The following is a 21984-nucleotide window of genomic DNA, read 5'->3' on the forward strand; positions in this document are numbered from 1 at the left end:
TAGTTTAAAAATATAAAGCCAGCTCCTAAGCTGGTGTAAATCAGTGTGAGGTCACTGACATCAATGGAGCTAAGTGGATTTACTCCAGCTGAGGATCTGGCCCACAAACTGGAAAGAGGAAATGAAAACGTATACACAGCATACCATCTACGGATCTGTGGAGAAATCTTTGTGAAAATGGTAGAGGCAACTACAAGTGACTTCTCCAAAACACTGTAGACAACTCTCTTTTTAGGGCCAACACTACTATTAGATGCCAAAGCACTACTATGTTCACTAATACAGACCAAACAGAGGGCGCTATTTATCTACAGGAGTAGTGTACAGTGCTGTCAGGGAAAGTATTGCCATTAACTCTGCATGAGAAACATCACTTAGCAGCTGAAGGTGATACCAGCACATAACATGGGAAAAACTGAGCCTAATTTCTTTTACTGCTTTTTTAGATGTTAAACATAAATAACCCAAACCCACAAGCTCTCACACACGGAACTCCTATTGCAGTCACCTGGAGATCAGCATGCAGAATGTTTGTAGGATCATACCCAGAAAAGGGTCTTTCATAAACAGTTTTTAAGAGCTGCGAAGTATTTCACGCAGGGATAGCTAGGAGAAATATCACAGAATTTGGGTAATGGCACACTGTAATGCTGAAAGAACCTGATCCAAAGCTCTTTGAAATCAATGGGAGTAACCATATAAGTGTAAACATGTAAGGTTTGTGGGGGGGTTTCTGTTTGCAACATGTATTCTTTTTTTTTTTTTTCTTTTTTTTTTTTAAAAAGGAATGCAAAAATAAATCTAAACCAAGAAATTATTCTCACTTTACATAAGAAAAAAAAAAAATTCTCATATCAAGTAAAACAAGGTTACTTACCAGTAACTGTTGTTCTTCGAGATGTGTTGCTCATATCCATTCCAATGTAGGTGTGTGCGCGCCCCGTGCACAGATTCCCGGAACTTTTTCCCTAGCAAGCCCCGCATGGCCAGCTCAGGCGCCCCCTGGAGTGCCGCGCTCATGTCGCGGTATAAAGGGCGCTGCTGGCTGCGCGGGTCCCCAGTCCCTTCTTTCTGCCAACTCCGACAGTGGGGACGGGGGGTGGGTTTGGAATGGATATGAGCAACACATCTCGAAGAACAACAGTTACTGGTAAGTAACCTTGTTTTCTCTCTTCGAGTGATTGCTCATATGCATTCCAATGTAGGTGATTGAGTAGCCATACCTTGGAGGAGGGTAGGAGTTATCGGTGACCTGCTCTAGACAGCACGGCCCTGCCGAACCCTGCGTCTTCCCTTGCTTGTTCCACGATGGCGTAATGCGACGTGAACGTATGGACTGACGACCAGGTCGCTGCCCTGCAGATGTCCTGCAGGGGAACCCTTTCTAGAAAGGCTGCGGAAGAGGCCTGAGCCCTAGTGGAGTGTGCTCTCACCGGCCCTGGGAGGGGTACTCCTGCCTGCTCATAGCATGCTTTAATGCAGGCAGTAATCCACTTGGAGATGCGCTGGGTGGAGACAGGCAAGCCCTTCATCCTATCCGCCACAGCCACGAAGAGCTGTGTCGACTTCCGGAAAGGCTTGGTCCTCTCGAGATAGAAGGCCAAGGCTCGCCTGACATCCAACGAATGCCCCCTCCTTTCCTCCTCCGACCCGTGGGGTCTTGGAAAGAACACAGGAAGGAAAATGTCCTGGTTACAGTGGAACTGAGACACCACCTTAGGCATAAAAGCCGGGTGAGGCCTCAGCCGGACCTTATCCTTATAAAAAACCGTGTAGGGGGGCTCCGAGGTTAACGCCCTCAGTTCGGAGACCCTTCTGGCCGAGGTGATAGCCACTAGGAAGGCCACCTTCCATGACAAAAGTAGAAGGGAGCATGTAGCCAAGGGCTCGAATGGATGACCCATCAGCCCGTTAAGGACCAAGTTGAGGTCCCAGGGTGGCACCGGGTCCCGCACCTGAGGGAAAGTCCTCTCCACCCCCTTAAGGAACCTCACCGACATAGGGTGAGAAAACAGGGAGCGGCCCTCCATGGGTTGGTGGAAGGCCGAGATGGCTGCTAGGTGGACCTTGAGGGAGGCCAAAGCCAGGCCCTGCAGTTTAAGCTGCAGTAAGTACTCCAAGATGGCCTGTATAGGTGAGATGCTAGGGTGTAACCCTCTCGCTTCTGCCCACCCCGAAAACCTCCGCCACTTAGCTTTATATGTTACTTGCGTGGACGGCTTCCTGCTGCCCAGGAGGACCTGTTGAACCTGCATGGAACAGGCTCTCTCTCCCTCTGTCAGCCACAAAGTCTCCAGGCGGTGAGGTGGAGGGAGTCCAGGTCGGGGTGCAACAATCTCCCATGGTCCTGGGAGATCAGGTCGCACCGTCTGGGTAGCGGAATCGGTTCGGTGATGGAGAGGTCGAGCAGCATGCTGTACCAATGCTGCCTCGGCCACGCTGGGGCAATCAGGATAATGTCCGCCCTGTCCCTCTTGATTTTGAGGAGGACTTGTGGCAGGAGCGGGACAGGGGGAAAAGCATACATTAAATCCCCTGTCCAGGGAATCAAAAAGGCATCGGACAGAGAGCCCGGCTCGCGACCCCTGAGCGAGCAAAACCTCGGGCATTTCCTGTTCCCCGCTGTAGCGAACAGGTCCAGACGGGGAGTACCCCACCGTTGGAAGAGGCAAGCCACTATGTCCTGGTGTAAGGACCATTCGTGGCGGGGAGAAAAAAATCTGCTGAGGCGGTCTGCCTCGCTGTTCCGTACCCCCGGGAGGTGAGAGGCAGATAAGTGAAACCCGTGCCTCACCGCGAAGTCCCAGAGGTGAATGGCTTCCTGGCAGAGTGCCGAGGAACGTGCCCCCCCTTGCCTGTTCATGTAGAACATGGCTGCCGTATTGTCCGTAAGGACTCGGACCACTCTGCCCCTGAGGAAGTGGAGGAAGGCCTTGCAGGCCAATCGGACCGCTCTGAGCTCGCGCACGTTGATGTGCAGAGCTCTCTCCTCCAGTGACCAAAGCCCTTGGGTGCCCTGATCGTGAGAAATGTGGGCTCCCCATCCCCGATCGGATGCGTCTGTGATGAGCGTCACAGATGGGATGAACTCTCTGAAGGGGACGCCCATCATCACTTCCCTCGGGTCCCTCCACCAATCGAGGGATGACAGCACCTGTGGGGGAACCAGGACCATTCTAGTTAGAGAATGCCGGTGTGGTACATACACCGAAGCCAGCCACGCCTGGAGAGGTCTAAGCCTCAATCGTGCCAGTCTCACCACATATGTAGAAGCCGCCATATGTCCCAACAGCTGCAGGCAGTGCCTGGCTGTCGTCATGGGGGACAAGTGGAGATCAGATATGATGGCTGCCATCGCCTCAAATCTTGCTTGAGGGAGGAAGGCCCTGGCTTGTACCGCATCTAGCCTGGCTCCAATAAACTCAATACATTGTACCGGAGTGAGTGTGGACTTTTGCTCATTGATAAGCAGCCCCAGTCGAGCGCACAATTCGCGTGTGAGGAACAGACTATGTCTCACATGGGAACTCGACCTCCCCCTGATTAACCAGTCATCCAGGTAGGGGAAGATTTGAACACCTTTACGGCGCAGGTGGGCTACCACCACAGCCATACACTTAGTAAAGACCCTAGGTGCTGAGGAGAGCCCAAAGGGTAGGGACCGAAACTGATAATGGCGTCCCGCTACCACAAACCTCAAGAACCGCCTATGGGCCGGTAATATTGAGATGTGAAAGTATGCATCCTTTAGGTCAAGGGCGGCATACCAATCCCCTGGGTCAAGGACCGGAATGATTGTGGCGAGGGAGACCATACGAAACTTAACCCGCCTAATATACCTATTTAGGCCACGGAGGTCCAGAATGGGCCTAAGGCCTCCCTTCGCCTTGGGGATTAAGAAATATTTAGAGTAAAAGCCCCTGCCCTCTTCGGCCAGTGGGACTTCCTCCACTGCCCCCAACGTGAGGAGCGACCCAATCTCCCGCACAAGGAGTTGAACCGAGGTCGGATCCCCAATGGGGGACAGCCGCGGAGGGTTGTTGGGGGGAAAAGCTGTGAGCTGGAGGGAGTACCCCTTAGCAATCACCTCCAGGACCCACCGGTCCGTAGTAATGGCTTCCCAATCCGCAAGGAAAGGGCGAAGCCTATCTGCGAACGGCCGGCCAAGATCCCAGAGAGAAGGAAGAGTACCACCCTCCGGTTCTGGGTCAAAAACGTTTATTCGGATTACCCCCTTTCGAAGGCCCCTGCTGGCCCCCTGCAGAGGACCCTTGGCGGCCTCCTCTGCTGGGACCGCGGTAGCGCTCACGACCCCTCCTCTGCTGGGCGGGGCGAGGAGCCGGCCTGGGCGGGGGTGGTGGTTGCCTCTGGGCTTGAGGTCTGGACTGCTGTTTGGAGGCCTGAGGGGTATACAACCCAAGTGACTTCAGGGTGGCCCGAGAGTCCTTGAGTGCGTGGAGTTTGTCGTCTGTCTTCTCCGAGAACAGACCCAGGCCATCAAACGGTAAGTCCTGAATGGCCTGCTGTACCTCCTGGGTGAGGCCAGAAGCCTGAAGCCATGAACAGCGGCGCATCACTATCGCCGAGGCCATAGCCCTGCTGGCTGTGTCCGCCGCGTCACTAGCCGACTGCAGCGCAGCGGTGGCCACAGCAGCCCCTTCCTGGAGGATAGTGGAAAAGTCTGCCTCCTGGTCCGGGGGCAGCTGGGAGGCAAACCTCTGCATAGAGGCCCACAAGTTTTTATTATATTTCCCAAACAGGGCCTGATGGTTCGCTACTCTAAACTGCAGCGCCGCAGTAGAGTAAACCTTCCTCCCAAATAAGTCCATCTTGCGACCCTCCTTGTCCTTGGGCGTGTTACCCTGGTTCCCCTGGCGGTCCCTCTGGTTGGCCGCATCGACCACCAGGGAGCAAGGTGCCGGGTGGTTGTAGAGGAACTCAAATGGTTCCTTGGGGACATAATACTTGCGTTCCACCCCCTTGGATGTAGAGGGCAGAGAGGACGGGGTCTGCCAGAGTTTCCTGGCTATCTTCATGACATTGTCATGTACTGGCAAGGTGGCCCGTGAGGGTCCCAGAGAGCTCGAGGGCCCAAAAAGGGGGTCCTCCTCCTCGGACATGAGCTTAAACTCCATGCCTAAGTTTTCAGCCGCTCTCTTTAGGAGGTCTTGATGAGCCCTAAAGTCAAACAGGGGCCCCTTACGATCCCTGGCTGCTGCCTCATCAGGCGATGAGGAGGAAGAGAAGGGTATGGGCGCAGTGGAGGGTCCCTCCCCTGGGCCCGAATCCTCCGACCCTTGCTCCTGAACCTTAGGTGCGGGAGGTACGGGGGGAGCCACCGCCGACTGCAGCGACACTGAGCCCTGGGGCATAGTGGCATTCCAAGGCCCCCAGTACGGCCACTGCCAAGGCCCTTGGGTCCATCCTGGGGCCTGCAGGGAAGGCTGCTGCAGCTGCACAGCCTTCCTGTCCCCCGAGCCCGCCGTGCGTCGTCTATGTCGCCGACGCGTGGAGCGGTCGGGCGAGGACGACGCGGACCGGTGCCGACGTCGGCGGTGCCGGCGATACGAGGAAGTCGAGGATGATGACGACGACGTAGCCGACCGGCCTCTGCGGTGAGAGGACTTGCGGTACCGCTTCCCTCCCCGGGACCGAGAGCGGTACCGATGACGGCGACGTAGAGGAGAGTCCCGTCGCCCCGATGTCGGCGTCGGGCCAACCGGTGCCGGGCCCATCATCGGTGCGGCCCCCATCGGTGCCGGGCCTAACGGTGCCTGGACCATCGGTGCCGGAGCCATCGGTGCCGGAGCCATCGGTGCCGGAGCCATCGGTGTCTCTGGGCCTTTCGAGACCGACGGTGACCGGGAGCGGTGCCGAGACGGGCTCCGTGCCGAAGAGTGCGAGCCCGAGTCTCGGTCCCTGCTGGCATTGGAGCTGGACACACGGCTCCGGCGACGGACTCGGGACCGCCCACGGTGCCGAGTCGCTCGACGACCTAGAGTCGGAGCTCGGAGGGGAGCCGACGCTCTCCACCCTCCGTGACCGTCTGGAAGGAGACTTGGATTGGGAACGTCTCCAACCACCGAGACCACCCAGCGCGGGTTTGCCTCGAGACGCAGGTCCCTTGTCCCTCGGCCGAGGGGGGGACGGAGGCATAGGCATGGCCATAAGGGCCCGTGCCGCGGTAAATGCCTCCGGCGTCGACAGCCCTTGCGGGTGCACTCCCCCACCCCCAGGAGTCGGGGGAGGCAACCCGCGCGGAGACCCCGGTGCCGGAGTAACCTCTACGGCCCGTGACTGGGGCGTCTCCGTGCTCCCGCCGCCCTGCGAGGGCCGGGGGGAGATCTCCGGTGCGGCCGAGGGCCGTGCCGACTTCTTGGGACCCTTGGAGGCCTTCTGCGGTGCCGAAAGCGGTGCCGGTGGGGGGGCGCTCCGCACCGACGACACACTCGGTGCCGACGGAGACCGGGACGGTTCAGAGGCTGGACGGAGCGCCGACTCCATAAGTATTGCCTTTAGCCTCGCGTCCCTCTCCTTTTGGGTGCGAGGCTTAAAGGACTTGCAGATTCTGCACTTGTCTCGACGGTGTTCTTCCCCCAGGCACCGGAGACAACGGTCATGCGGGTCACTGATCGGAAAGGCTTTGGTGCACAAGACACAGTTCTTAAAGCCAGTGGAGCCCGGCATGACTCCAGAAGGAGGAACCCCGTCCGGGGTTCAGACTTAACACTAAACTATAAACTAACTAACTCTATAAACACTATTAAACAACAACTTTGAAAAACAGTCAAACAACTAGGGAATGAGCTACTTGCACGCAGCAAGAGGCGATAGTTCCAGCAACCGTCACAGGCGGAAAGAAGGAACTGGGGACCCGCGGTGCCAGCAGTGCCCTTTATACCGCGATATGAGCGCGGCACTCCAGGGGGCGCCTGAGCTGGCCATGCGGGGCTTGCTAGGGAAAAAGTTCCGGGAATCTGTGCACGGGGCGCGCACACACCTACATTGGAATGCATATGAGCAATCACTCGAAGATAGAATAAATAGAAAGAACACAGTCATACCAAAAAAGGAGTTTGTATTACATTTACAATAGATGTATATGTAAGTGTAGGTTTTAACAGATTTCAGACATGTTTTTTAAAAAATTCACATTGGGTTTGAATTTAGCCATGCTATGATTTTATTATAGGCATCCCAGTGGCTATAAGGTACTTACAGTTGAGATGGTGGCCTCTATTCCAAACCCTTGTTTTCAATCACTTATAATTGTCTCCAAAATAGTACATTTTGGACTGAAATTTTTTCTGCTTGATCTTTACCGAAGAGAAAAGTTAACAGAGACTGTTTGAATTATACAAACAAAACATTTTACAGCTAACCAATTTTTCAGCTTCTTCATTGCACTTTGATCATTTAAAAATCAGCTCTTTTGAAACTTCAAGCTTGTTGGCGCATACATATTCCCAAATATATCCTTTGCCTGGTTTGGAGAAATACCAGAATACAAAGGTGGGTAAATCTAAATGTGACATGGGATGATAACCCTGGTGGGCCTGATCTTTTGAAGACAGAATGCCCCCAGCTCACCGTGACTTCACTGTGAGTTAAGGATGCTCAGCTACTTGTACAGAACATTCAGCTTTTCACAAGATCAAGCCCTAGAACTAGACATCTGGCCACAGTTTTCAAATGTGTGTGCCTCAAGTTAGTCACTTACATCCATATTTGGACACCTACATGAATAGTCTGATTTTCAGAGTGCTCAAAGCTCCCACTGAAATGAGGTCACTAACATAGGATTTGGCAGCCTAACTTTAGAAATCCAAGTCTGAAACTATGGGTCCTAGTGCATGGACACCTAGATTTGTTTTGCATACCATGGGATGCTTTACTTACCTGAGAAAATGCCTTGCTTTCTCTTGTTCTTCTTTCATCCTTGCTAGCAGAGGGGTTTCTCCATGATATACACCAACCTCCTTTTCCAGTTCCTCTAACTTGTCAGTAAGCCTTCTCTGAGCTGCTTCTATGAAGACAATCATGTTACTACATATAACTTACTGGTTATTCATGAAAATAGTCCATATATTTAACAACAGTAGAATTGCACTGACAAGGAAAAATGTTAATTTTTCTGTTGTATCCATAAATAGACATTAACATCTTGGGGCCCAATTCTGCAACTAGTAAGCATTATGCTTACTAGTGTGAATCAAGCACTACACCTGGAAGTAAGTATGCAGGATTGGGGGCTATGCCTGGGCCAACGTATAAATTCCATTTTGGTTTTTGTTAATGCCATGCTGTATTTCAACCTCCATTTTGAATGTAACTTTTAAAGTGGCATTGAGCATCCATTTTGTAGCAGGAACTTGACACCTAGTGAAGAGTCTATGACAGGTGTGACAGAGCAGTCAAGGACCATCCACACTGAATGGCTTTACTCCCGTGGAACAATTATTATTATTTATTATTTGTATTATTGCAGCTTTCACTACCAGCAGGATCACTGACCTTGAACGACTCTCTGCCCAGAAATTCCTTGTATAAGAAATGTTTGTATAAGAAATCCCTTCGCTAAGTCTGTTTCCTTGCTTTCCTGCCACATTGTCCCCAAAGTGTGTAACTAGAAAAACCAGAGCTCCCTTAGCCAGATGGACTCTGAAGGGAACCAAGAGTGGAACCAAGGGGGAGGGGGGGAATATGTCTAAGCAACTAGGGGCTCAGGAGGACTGAGACATTGGTTCCAGGGTCTAGGCAATCAGACTGTGGGGTCCCACTGCCCAAGATGGGTGTCAGACATGGGGTCTGCAACTGGGAATGTGCCTGAGCTAGTGTGACCAGCCACTACTCAAATCCAGATCCAGGGAGCTTAATAGTATGTGAGATTCAGTGGTTGGATCCAATCACAACAGACTAGAGTCCACCCAGATAGTGAGACTGGACCAGGTTGTGATGGTAAGCATTTGCAGGATCGGGCTCTTGGTTACTGTAAATCCAGTTGGAATTCATCCCCTGTTAAGTGCAATGGGCTGCAGCAAAAAATTCTAATTCAGAACAGAGGAGCCTGTCAGACCTTTCACCTGGACATCAAATCAACCCAGAGGGAAAAGAAGACTGAATGTGGCAAAAGCACAGTAATAAATAACTAAATAGTTAACTTCCACTAAATCCCAGCAATAAATAACTACATGGCATGGGCATATTGTATTTTTATAATTTTAAAAACTGCAGCTCTGGCCTTCCAAGTGTCCAATGAAACAGAAACCCTGGGCCAAACGCCTTTTCTGCCACTGGAGTTCCAAGGACTGTCTTTATTGCTCACATGGAAATAGAAAAATCCCTCCTGAAAACCCCCTTCTTCTTCAAGACTCTCCCCACAATAAGAAGAAATGTAAGAGGATTAAATAAAATATAAGATTAAACCGAGTCTGTAAGGTAACTCTTCCCTCTAGCTCTTCCAGTGCAGCCTACTTTTTCTTGGGAGGCTGAATGTCTCCCATAATGTAAACGCTTCAGGGCAGAGGCGGTTTTGATTTTGCCTCGCACAGTGCCAAGCACATTGCCTGTGATTAATATCAACGCTAATTAATTACAAAATGAGAGGTGTGGCATTAACATCTGAGCACATGACTGGGAACCAGGATACAATTGGCCACATGACTGTGAACCAGAACATAACAGGACTTAATTTCACTGAAGATTCACCAGAGATGAATGTGACCCCCTCAGCTTTAATCCAAGATCTAAAACAATCTCCCATTCTGGCCTTACATAAATCATTTAAACTCTCTGTTTCTCCATTCCTAAAATGGCAGCAACTCCACTTTGGTACCAATTCAGGGCGTTGGGAGGATAAATTAACATTTGTAAAGTGCTGTGAATATGTGAAACATCATGAGCGCTAAGCAGCCACACCTACACATCCACACAGAAACAGTATTAAATTATATAAAATGAGTAGTGGATGGGCTCAGTCCAGCTCCTAATGCACAGTTGCCAATGTAACAAAACCAGTTACAAGTGGCATTGACTGATGTCCTTGTTGGCAGTCTCTGCAAAGAGGCCAAGACTGGAATGGGTAAATAGACTGAACTATCCCCTCAGCCCTATTGGGAGCCTGTCTTTTCCAGGTCTGGGCCGAGGAATGCTGGCAGGATGGTGCATACACTAATGTATAGAATCTTTATAAACCAAGAATAATTCAACTTCTCCTGACATAGGGAAAGAAGTTTTGGTTAGCCCTTACCTAGTGTGCCAACACCTGGTTTTCTTTGTGCCTTCTCCTCTGCAAGGGTTTCTTTAATTTTGAAAGCAGGGAATAGGCTGGCCACAAGATCACATGTTGAGGGTGATGGCTGCAAATCTACCTTTTTGACGTCCCCGACATTACTCTCACTCTTTGCGTCGGGCTCTCTTCCGCCTCTCGCTGATCTTGGAGGACGAAAGGGAGACTTTCGAAGAAAAGAGCAAGCCTTGTTTCCTTTCAGCCTGGCAGCTCCGTTACCAGACTCACTACTGCTTGTGCTGAGGGAGAGATCCTGCTTGCCTTTTATCTCTTGAGCACCCAGTTTCTTTGGAGGTGGCTTGCTGTGCTTTTTCATGGCCAGCTCTTCTGCTCCACTGGGCCCATCACTAGCATAATCAGCATCGGAGAGATCCAAATTTTTGTCTGTGCAGCCTACTCTCTGAGGCATGTGTGTTGTGGAATACTGAGTGCAGTAAGATTTGGGGTCATCCTCACTGTCCGTGGATGCGTAGCCTGACCCGCTGGACAAAATTTGAGCATTCCACCTGTTGGCAGCACTTCTACTGCTTTGCCACTCTTGCTGGTGGCCGACAGATGTGATGTCCTTCTTTCTGTCCATGCCCTGAGTTGATTTATGAGTAACTTGCACTATTCTGTCATTGACCATCTTAAACCCAGTGCTGGCTCCTATTTGACTCTCCGGACTTTTGCCCACAGTGTAGTCTTCATTGCGGCAACTGGTAACTCCTTTCACAGCTGGTGTGAATTTGTGGCCTGTGCTCCAATCCATTTGCTTGGCTTGGCTTCCTTCTAAATTTTGAAGCTCACAACCTTCTTGAAGGATTTCCAAGGGCTTTTCTCCTCCCTGAGCTAGATTGCCTCTCAGAAGCTGATCCATAATATCAAGGTCCTTTTGAACTGTAGACTCCATGGAACTTTTGTCTGCTCTGTCTGAATGTCCTAGAGAATCAGTACATTGAGCTTTATTTTTCTCACCTACTTGTAGCTTCATTTCACTAATTTGTTCCTGACACTGCTGCAAGAGTTCAGACCAGTTCATCTGCAGTGGTATAGCAGGATCCTCCTTTGCACACTCTTCACCACCACCAACTCCTTTTCCTCTTTCTTGTGGGCTTTGATCAGGATCTCTTGCCTTGCTGTCAACCTGAGCCTTTCTTTCATTCATGGAGATAGTGCAGTTTGTATTCTTCTTATGACTCACCAACACTGTGGGACTACTGGCCCGCCGATTTAAACGAGGATGTTTCCCCAGCTTTAATTTTCCTGCATTCTGTTGACAAGGCCAAGAGAAGAGAGTCTGGCAATCAAAACTTACTCTTCTGGGATGTTTGGTTTGTTCTTTAACAAGATTCTCTTTATTTTTTTCAAGTCTTGCAATGCCTTCTCCACGTTTCAGGAAAGATTTCTGAGGGGTCACTTTAGCCTCACAGAAGTTCTGCAAATACAGAAAATTATGTTAGACATGTGAGCCATTCTTCAAAAATGGAGAGATAAATCAGATCCCATTAGAAGGAAGCTGTAATAAAAACAGTTTCTTTGTTGCATGCCACATTTTTCTATTTTCCTTTATATACAAACTTTTTAAATACAATGCTATTTTTCTAGCATTTATACTGCTCAAGTCACACAGCACAAAATAAATTCTCACAGGGAGGAATATTGTACCAAGATAATGTTCAAACAGTGTTATTTTAATTAATCATTTTCTAGAATTCTAAAAAACCCTTCCAGAGACATGGAGGAGTGTTTGGTTAACATAGGTTAAAACTCACTTCTGAAATGCCCAGACATTCTTTGTAACTCTGTTAATTCGGTCCTTGTGTGCAGCTATCTTAGTATTTTTATTTCCATGTGATCAAAGTGTTATCCTAGTTCTACTTTCATAACAATGAAATAGTTTCAATATCTCAAATGATAGGTATAAAAATGTTAAAAAGTCATTCATTGACCACTTTGTGGCTAAGGGCCTGTATATCTTTAAAAATTAGAGACAAATATATAAATTAACCTGTAAATATCTGACTTCATGGTTTTGTGCTCTCCGCAACAGGTAATAATATCAAAGCTAGTGCAAAATCATGGCCTCACTTTCTAAGCTCAAGTATATGGAGAAATTAACAATAGTAATATAACTGAATATAGAATCTGACCCACAGTCACTGCACCAAAGAGTTTAGTGATGACGACAACAGATGTCGCCAATAAACTCAGATTCTGGCAAGCAAATGAAAGGGAAACACTGATTGTCATAGTTTAACAACTGCAATGAAATGTATTTCGAGTCTGCACTTAACTCCAAAACCTGCTCAGCTTATTCACAAAAGTAGTCCCATTGATTTAGTCCATGTTCTATTAGGGCAACATTCATCTCCATACAGATGGCCAGGACCAGGCCTCTCTAAATCACTCAAGTCCCACTATAACCCTATTTTCAAGGCTCAGGGGTGCTTCGGCCAAGTGATCGCCTTTTTCTACAGGGGTGAAGAGAACCTTAAACAGGATTTTGGGCTGTATTTTTTTAAAGCGTTGCAGTATATTTTTAAAGCACGTCTTGAATTACTATATTATTGGGAAAACAGAAATACAGAGAGACAATGGGTGGAATTTTCAAAAGTGCTTAAAATCTGAAAGTCAATGGGACTTGTGTTCTTAAGTAACTTTGGCACTTTTGAAAATCCCTCTCAATGTACACAGAATTAAAAAACAGGAAACAAATAAGGGATGTCACAGAAGACTGAACGATAGACAAATGTAATGCATATAATTGTCTATCATATCGCAAAGGATTCGCTACCTCATTTTATTATCATTATTACATTTCCATGTTGAGAGGAATACTAAGATTTCCCAGAATTTCAGATTAAAGTGAACCATGGATTCCTGCTATTGTGCTGATGTGATCTGGCAAAAGCCTCCCAAAAATTCTGAGAGTCATTAGTACTCTCCTTTATTTAATTTCAGGCTAGTAGAGTTTATTAACATAAACACCTTTACTTTTATGTCACATGGACAGCACTACATGGAGAAGTGAAAAGGTTTATGGTATTAAGTAGTTTGAGTGCTGTAAATCTAGATAATCTTTTTAAAAATGTTTTCCTAAATTACTTGTTTTTCAGAGTAGTACCTAAATTGATTGCTATATACTGTACCACTTTGAAGTTTTCAAAATGTTATACTTTCTATTTTAGTTTAATGATACAGAGTATAACATTCCGGTTTGTGGTGATTATGTTTTCAGTTTTGCATTGCTTAATGATAGATAAATTCGTGGATAATATTTAAGAAGAGAAAATAGTTGTTTTATTCACCTGTTTATAAAGATTATTTTCCTCGAATTGTATTAAAGTTGACCCTGTCTGAAACCTCACACACCCAGGGATGAATTCCCAGCAAGTGATCTCAGTTTTTTTCTTCTCTGGGATTTTAACAACATTTTTTTAAACTGGAAAACCTAGCTGTAAACAATAGTTCAATGCCTGACAGTTTGCATAGTTGAAAGTTATCAGGCTAAGAAGCCTTCTCTCTCGAGCGGGTTAGGAATTTTTTGGGAAAAGAAAGGAGGTTTTTTGTTGGAAAAAATGCCTAATTTGTCGAAATCAAAACTTTTAACAAGAAGTGGTTGGATTCAAAGAATTTTTCAATTAAAAATTTTGTTAAAAAAAGATCATGACATTTTCAAAATAAAAAATTCTGGTTTTCTGGTTTAAAACAATTTTGTGTTCAGAAATTTAAGCTAATTAGAGTAAAAAAAATTAACAACACAGTCAAAATTAAAATGAAAGGTTTTGATTGCTCCAAATAGAGTTTGGGGTTTCTTGGATTTTCAATTCACAAACATTTTTGAGAATTCAACTTTCTGCCTTGATTCAGATCAGGGGGAAAATGTTGTAATCTTGGAAAATGGACATTGGACAGGAAAACTGTTTCCTGCCCAGCTCTGCTTCTGATGCTTAACCAAACTGTGAGAAATTTATAAGAACCTTCTGAATTCTGATTTATACTTATCACTAAACTAAGATAGTTTACTCTTTCTGTTTACCTCATGTCACGTCTGTTCCAAAGTGCAAGTGTAAGCCATTATTGTTCAGGAAGGTGAACTGAACAAGAACTACACATGACACCATAAACTTTCAAAACCCAAAACATGCCTGTTAAGCTCTAAAAAAACCAAACACCCTCCATGTCACAGAAGACCCAAAGCTTTGTAGAAACAACACGTTATTACCGTGGAAAGCAGAAAGGCCACACAGAAGCCTCCACATCCCTATGTACTGTGTAAGCAAGACTAGAGTTGTCTGTGGGTAGACAGCAGAATGGTGGCATGCACAATAGGTCTTCAGATTGCACTGATCCACTGTGTGTGTTCACAGGGAAAAGGATGCTGTATAGCAAGCTGCAGCTGCTACTAGGGCCCATACATTGTACCAGCAGCCATGGCCTGGGTGCAGAGGTGACTCATACCTACTTCCAGCTCAGAGGGGGAAGGAATTCATCCTCCTTTACCTGTGTTTTGCACACTAAGAAAGAGGAATGAGATCTAGCGGACAGAGCCTAGAACTAAGAGCCAGAAACTTCTCAGTTCTAGCTGTGATGTTGATTCCTGCAGGGGCCTTGGGCAGGCACTTGCCCTCTCTATCTGACTGTCCCAATTTGTAAAACACTTAATTCACAAGGGTACTATACGGATCAATTAATATTATAAAAGTTATCTGGGGGTGGAAACTGCTACATAAAAGCTGGAGAGACAAGGTGGGTAAGGTAATATCTTTTACTGGCTCAACTTCTGTTGGAGAGAGAGACACGCTTTGGAGTTACGCAGAGCTCTTCTTCAGGTAGTTCAAAAGCTTGTCTCTATCATCACCAGAAGTTGGTCCAAAAAAAAAGATATCACCTCCCCCACCTTGTCTCTCTAATACCCTGGGACCAACATGGCTTCAACTTCAGGTCTTCAGTGCCTGCAGAGAAGTCTTAATCATGTCATTTATACGAGTGGGAGTTGTCATGTTGTTCCAAACAGTACATGGCCCTAAGTGCTCTATTAATCAGAAAACTGGTGGCTCCATGCAGTGCAAAGATTGACATATGATAACATAAGCAAAGGATTCAATAAGAAACCCAAATGGGCCACTAGAAGCCTAGTTTACAGTACTGGCTTTGAGTGACTGAGCAAATGAATCACAGCTCAAGTGGTAGAGGCCTGTGCTTTTGGAGCTAAAAGAACCGGGTCTGGTTCAGGCTTCTCAGGTCTAGTTGTTCTATGTAATAATTTTTTCTGATGTCCACAGATGATATTCTTATTATGCTAAGCCAGCAGTTTCAAACTTGGATGCCTAAAGTTAAAGCACTGAAATCCATGATGAAAATGAGACACTCATTAGGTTTCTATATATGGCTTTAAGTGCCTCATTTTAGGCACCCAAGTTTGAAAATGTTGACTCTAATTTCCACTACTAGTTAGCATTTTATTCAGTAGTATGTATTTAATAGTTATTTCTTACGCAGACGTGAGTACTAAACACCTTATTTCCTTCTGTTTTATCTTTAGTGTTATTCAGTATGATACTGGAGAAAAGAAGAACTGTTTCAAGAATGAGATAAGTTTGCCGTAGCGTTTGCCTGCAGCTATGGCAAGAATGACTGTTTTGTGTAATATCTAGAAAGGAAGACAGTGTATCAGTTGAAGTTTGTGTGTTACTCTGTTGGTGGACAAAGAGGAAACAGGAATCTATTGTTCTGGGTTTCCAAAAACATTTGATATGGAATTGTACATCTTCCAAGTCAGTAAATTTAGCAAAGTGGCAGAGCTGGTGGACAGGCTTAAAGATAAAATGCAGGTCTCAGTCCAGTTTCAAGTGGACAGAAGCCACTGCCATATTTTACATTAAGGGCCAGATTTTCAAGAGTGCTCAGCACCCAGCAGTTCCTGTTGTGACACTCATCCAATATGCTGTTGAAAATCTGGCTCCACACTGCACTCTGGCTGTCAGCCTCAGCAGAAAGTTCATTTTCCGTGGCCCACTAAATCCTATCTTCTTCACCCATGCCCCTCCCCACACACACACCCCACGTAGCCCATCTAGATCAGGACTGGAGAACAATGACAATAAAACATGTTAGAAATCTGGACTGTTAGTGTCCATAGTATACCTGTGCTGTGACTTATTTGAAGATCTCGGTCTTCCGGGCAGCCAATTCAGCACGTCTCCACAAAGATTAAGGGTTTGATGCTGCCCCAAAGTGCTGAGCACTCTAGCCCCAGTTCAGCAAAGCACTTAAGCACATGCTAATGTTTAAACAGGTGAGCAATCTCACTGATTAAGCACATGGGATTACTCATGTGCTTAACTGGCAGGACTGGGACCAGCTTGCTCAGCACCAGACATAATGAAGCAATAAATGCATATTAAAATTAAAAAAAAAAAAAAAGACAAAAAGAAGAGGGACACGATTATCAACCCCCAACAGTTTTAGGATGGGGAGTGGTGACAAATGGAACATCAGGGTCATCCTGAGATCTAATTTAGTTAAAATAAGATGGAGGAGGGTAGAATATACACCTCATGAAGCACGTAGATGAATGAGATACTGTGAATACTCAACAGTGCATTTCAGTTTTAATTTGTGGAAGCTATTCTAGCATTATTAACAGGTGAGGGGAGAAATTCACTCTTGTGCAAAGAGCCAGAACTAGGCCCATGTAAACCCATAGGGACTTGTAGAAACAAACTGAACAGTTTCATCAATATAGCTAATAGCACAGTACCTGCTGATGGTTTTTTATTATTTTAGAATCCACTTTAAGTTGTTCTTCAACAAATTCTTCAAAAGTCTTCTGTCTTACACCAATTCCTGGTCTGATTGGTCTAGACAAAGAATAAGATGGCATCCAATGTAATAACTTCCCATCTATTTTTCTTAATATTTATAGTACAGCTGACCTCTAGTTCAGATTTCAAAGATAATCTACATTTTTTAAAAAGGGGAAGTGGCAGAGCAATGAATGGAGCATAACCTGGTACCTATCAGGGCTGGGACATAGACACCCATGCCTAGAGGTTGGAACGAGGATCAGAAGCCAATAATCAGAGACGAGGTTAGAGCTGGAGTCAGGAAAGCAAGTAGGGTTGGAACAAGGCAGGAACAGAAAGGGGCATGATTGGAGTAAGGTCTGTCATAATAGCCAGCCAGGGATCCACCTAGTTGCAGAGATAGCATCCTGGAACTCCCTCCATGCTAAAATAGTGCTCCTGGACGAATCAGAGGTCACAGGGATACAGCTAATTGAGTCTTCTATGGATGGCACTTCCTGTGGTGCCTGGTCTCCTGTGGTTTACAGAGCATTGATCGTGGCTTTGCCAGAGAGTGGCATGGAAACACTGGTCATCTGGAGGCCTACAGACCTTGGTTCTGGCCCCATGGATCCTTACAGCACCTAGCTTTCCCTTCAAAAATACCCTATGTGAGCCTGAATGTCAGATCAAATCAGATACCAATTGCTCCTAGAACACTGGGAAATGGAAAATAACTAAAGGAAAAATAAATCTCAAAAGCTGGACTACTTTCCAACCTTGCACAGCCCGCTCATTACAGGCACTTGGCCCAGACCAGCACCAGGTCCAGTAGAGAATAATTCAGTCAGAGAGAGAAGTCTGAAATACTCGGTGAAAAGAGTGACATTTCAAAGCAAACCCTTACTTTGGCAGAGGAGAGAAAGAATGTCTGTAATGAAGTGGAAGGACAAATGGAAGTCTCTGACTAGCAGACCAGGATTCTGAAACAGAGGTAAACCTTTTAGTATTATATTGGAGGTATATCTAACAGCTTACTTAGAAGGTCTCTGCAATACCAGGGAAAGCAAATCTTGAAAACATAATGAAATATGAAAATACAAGCGCGCTGAGGACACACATGGAAATGTTTTTGGAGAGTCTTCTTAATTTGCTTTAGAAAAGGACCTAAGTTTTTATCATTACTTCCTCCTTCCAGGTGAATGATCCTGGCTTGCTTGCTGACGACATTATTGCTTGATCTGGTGCTCCCTGAAGCACAACGAAAAGTAAAATTTTGGCTATAATTGTGACTAATGCCAAAAACAAGAGAGGTCTTGAGGCACCAGGTGATTTTCTTTACGCATAGGCTTAATCACTTGAGGAAACGAGAGGTTGCATTTCCAAAGGGCCTCAAACTGGCCTTCGTTTGTTCACATGAAACTTTGCACTTGCAGACACCATTTCAAACGCTAATTCCTGTGCGTGATACTTTCTAACAGAGATGGATTTTTCACATGTACATTTTATCAAAGGTGTATGCAGATCCTAGTGCTCAAAAAGTGTGTGCGCAGGTGTCTGCACATGAAAAAATGGAGACTGCTTTTGCAAAAATTAGCCCTAGCTTTCTTGCTGAAAGGGGTCAGTTTTTCTCTTTCCTTGTTTTCTGCTGCCCTGCTTCTTTGTAAATTATGCATAGTTGCTAATATTTAAAAGATGTTTCTGGAACAATCAGATTTGCCCCAGGGGAGGAAGAAAAGTGAGTGAAATAAAGTGTGTGTGAAGTATGTGTGTATGACAGTGTTGCCAATGTTGGTGTTTTTCTTAAAGCTCCAGAAGTCCTGTGATTTTGTGAGAATCTCAGCTTTTATTGTTTTTTGTTTGTTTGTTTGTTTGTTTTTTGTTTTTTTAAAAAGAGCAGTTTTCTAGCTTTCCTGGTTGTGGAAAAGAGCATGAAGATTTGAACTCTAAATTCAGAAGGCAAATAGAAGAACCCCAAAATTATCATTTTTTTAAAATCTCCTGATTCTGGTGGAAGGGCAGACAAATTCATTCTTTTAATATGAATGTCTCCCTGTGACAAAGTGTAAAGGTGCTTTGACATGAAAGGGGTTATCTGCCTCCTGTCTATCACACAGCTGATCTAGGCAAGATTATGCAAGAAAAGGGGAAGCTACTGCAAAGGAGGCTGTCATAGGGGGAAAAGTGCATCCTGTTCCTTTTCTATTTAGTTGTATAGAATCTTTTATAGCAGGGGTGGCCAAACTTACTGATCTTCTGAGCCGCATACAATAATCTTCAGAAGTTTGAAAGCCACAAGACACTTATAGCCTGCAACATGGGTGACACCCGCTGGGGCACCCTGCAGGGCTAAAGACCCCAACCCCACTCTCTCCCCGCAGGGCAGAAGCCCTGAGCTCCCCCCCCCCTGGTAGGCAGAGAATGGGGAGGAGTGGGGGCTCCATGAGGCACATTTTAACTATAAAAAGAGCCACATGTGCCTTGAGAGCCGTGGTTTGGCCACGCCTGGTATATCGGCAAAACCCATGTTTTAGATGATATTAACTATGGTCTTAGCTGTCCTTTCTGGGGAGGAAAAGAGAAAAGGTTCATTTAGATGATCTTGAGCAGTTATTGTAGTTGAAGTCCGGTCCAATTTCCATTAAGGCAAAACAAGGCAAACACACATGAAAGGAGTGAGAAAGGAACAGTAAAGATAGGAAATGCAGCTTCTGTCTCTGGTGCTGATTTTCTCTTACAACCTTGCTGCTAGAGAAACACAGGCCCAGTACAGTCTGATCAGCCATTTCAACACCCCACAAACTTTTACCAGCATCAGGTAGTTTAAGGGATTGCTTTTAGCTGCCTTTCCAGACACAGGCTCGCAGCACTGTAGCAAAAGGTGAAGTGGTCCTGGCTGGCCTGTCTTATTAGGCAGAAGGCAAAAGGAGAGAGACAGGAAAGAGGAGAAATGAGGGACGGGGGAAAGAAAGTGACACATTCGGAAGGAGGTGACAGCAGGTTCACATCCCAAGTGCTGATCAGGATTTAGCCAGAGCCAGTAGGAATGGCAATGGCATCTGGTTCCTATGCTTTAGCTGGGTCTGGTCAGGATGCCTTTGCAGATCAGAATGACAAAGGCCCAACCGTGTCCTGATGGGTCCCAGGATCCCAAGAACTGACAGGGTGGCAATCCTTGATGGTAACGCTTGCTTCTTAGTCCATGCATTATTCAGTGATGCTCAGACAAGCAGTACCGGCAAAGGGGTAGCAATTAACATGAACCAATCAAAACACATTTTGGTGATTTCAACTGCAAACTTTTCCTCCCATTTCTAGAGTCACTCAGCTCAGTCATGCCAGCCAATGACTTTAGCAGGAGCCTTAAAGACCCTTTATCCCAGTTCTTTTAACGTAAACAGTCCAGTTTGTACCGGTCTTTGTCTCCATCTTTTATTTACTTTAACAATCAATTGTAACAGGCTGAGCTGGACTTCAGTTACCTGGGCAACTTAGAATACAGAGCTCTGTACAATGGTCCTCTCCCCTCCCAGCTGCCTGAAGCTGAAAAGGCCATGGGTGGTTATTACCCAGTAGTTTGAACTGATCTCTTCTGGGGTTGAGCTTGTGTGTTTGGAAACAAAGCACACCCTGACAAAAGGGATATGAAGAGGCCTGTCATTGGGATTTTATTTTCCTTCTCCGGCTGGTTAGCCAGCACACCCACTTACACTCCCCGATGTTCTAAGGATGACTGGCCCTCTCCCAGCACACCTCCTTCATTTCACTTTTTTCTAGGAGGTGGTTGAATATGGTCATTGGTGTTTCTGGTTTGGAGCTGGCATTCCTATAAGGAGCCATGGATCTGTCCCACCTCCACCCATGCACACAAGCTAATTTCAAAATAGGGAAAGGGTCTTTATCCGTGATAACCACTGATACGGTAGCGTCTGCAACTATAAGATGTAATGTATGCGTATAAAAGTGAGAAAAACTAGTAAACCATTCAGTGACAGCTTTATTTGCATAGTTGTAAGTGACAAATTAAACCTTTTCCTCACCTGTCTTCCAGGTTTCTAGTCCTTGCATTCATCCTTATTCCAAAAGGGGAAAGGGGAATCTGTTCGTCAGTTTGCTCTCCCTCTTCTTCTTTAATGGCAGGCAAAGTTTTAGGGCCAGCCTCTTCTTTTAGCAGGCTTTCATCTAAACAGCAGGAAGGAGGTATGTCAGAAGAAAGCCTTGACATTTTTCAAGTCTTCTATAACGTCTAAGGTTTTTTCAATTTTTGAAAATGCTTCCCAGAATATTTTAAAATTAACTAGACGGAACAATGAGACTCACAAAAGACCACAAGAATCTCTAATCCCTAAATCTAATGATTACAAAGAAGAAAAGTGAAAATGAATTGATTTATGCCTGTTAGATATACAGAAACTGAAATTATCTGGCCAAGTGTGTGTATTGCAAAGCACTGCTCTCCGGAATTGAATTGAATTGAACCGGCTCAAGTTTTGTTATAGAAATGTGCCAACCCTCCCCCTTCTCCCCCAACTCTTCAAACTGAACCAACTGGCAAGACTCACTGGAACTGGTAGGTTGTCACTTTGATAAAAGCCTACTCCTAGTGTCAACCAATGGAGAATTACTCCTTTAGCTCAACTCACAGACGTCTATGGTCTGGGAGCAGAAGGGCCTATGTTTGATCATTCATGGTTCACACGTATGACATAGCTGGCAACTAGCGTGCACTCTGCGTCACAAAAACATCAAGTGCTTCTGAAGCCCTGCAGAGACATCTGGATTTTCCTCTCCAACAGACCTCCCAACCCCCATGCCAAGCCTCACTACTCCAGCTTTGCACAGGGGAGAGTGTTTGGCTCCTAGAGAAAAAGAGTCCGCACGTGTTTAATGGAGGTTAACAGCTAGTTTCATTTACCTTGAATGACA

The 21984-nt window shown here is 46.1% G+C and overlaps 1 protein-coding gene across 1 annotated transcript in view; it reads right to left on the minus strand.

The window, feature by feature from the left end:
- Window positions 1–21984, minus strand: part of LOC137145226 (centromere protein J-like) — a 73409-nt gene that overhangs the window by 25569 nt on the left and 25856 nt on the right. The window contains exons 6-9 of the mRNA XM_067535922.1: window positions 21099–21240; window positions 17034–17133; window positions 10250–11705; window positions 7900–8026 (exon numbers count right to left, since the gene is read on the minus strand). Coding sequence (XP_067392023.1) covers window positions 7900–8026; window positions 10250–11705; window positions 17034–17133; window positions 21099–21240 — 1825 coding nt within the window. The remainder of the gene's footprint in view (window positions 1–7899; window positions 8027–10249; window positions 11706–17033; window positions 17134–21098; window positions 21241–21984) is intronic.

Source organism: Emydura macquarii, unplaced genomic scaffold (genome assembly GCF_026122565.2).
Source record: "Emydura macquarii macquarii isolate MOO-44397 ecotype Brisbane River unplaced genomic scaffold, CSIRO-AGI_Emac_v2 contig_3517, whole genome shotgun sequence".
Taxonomy (NCBI): domain Eukaryota; kingdom Metazoa; phylum Chordata; order Testudines; family Chelidae; genus Emydura; species Emydura macquarii.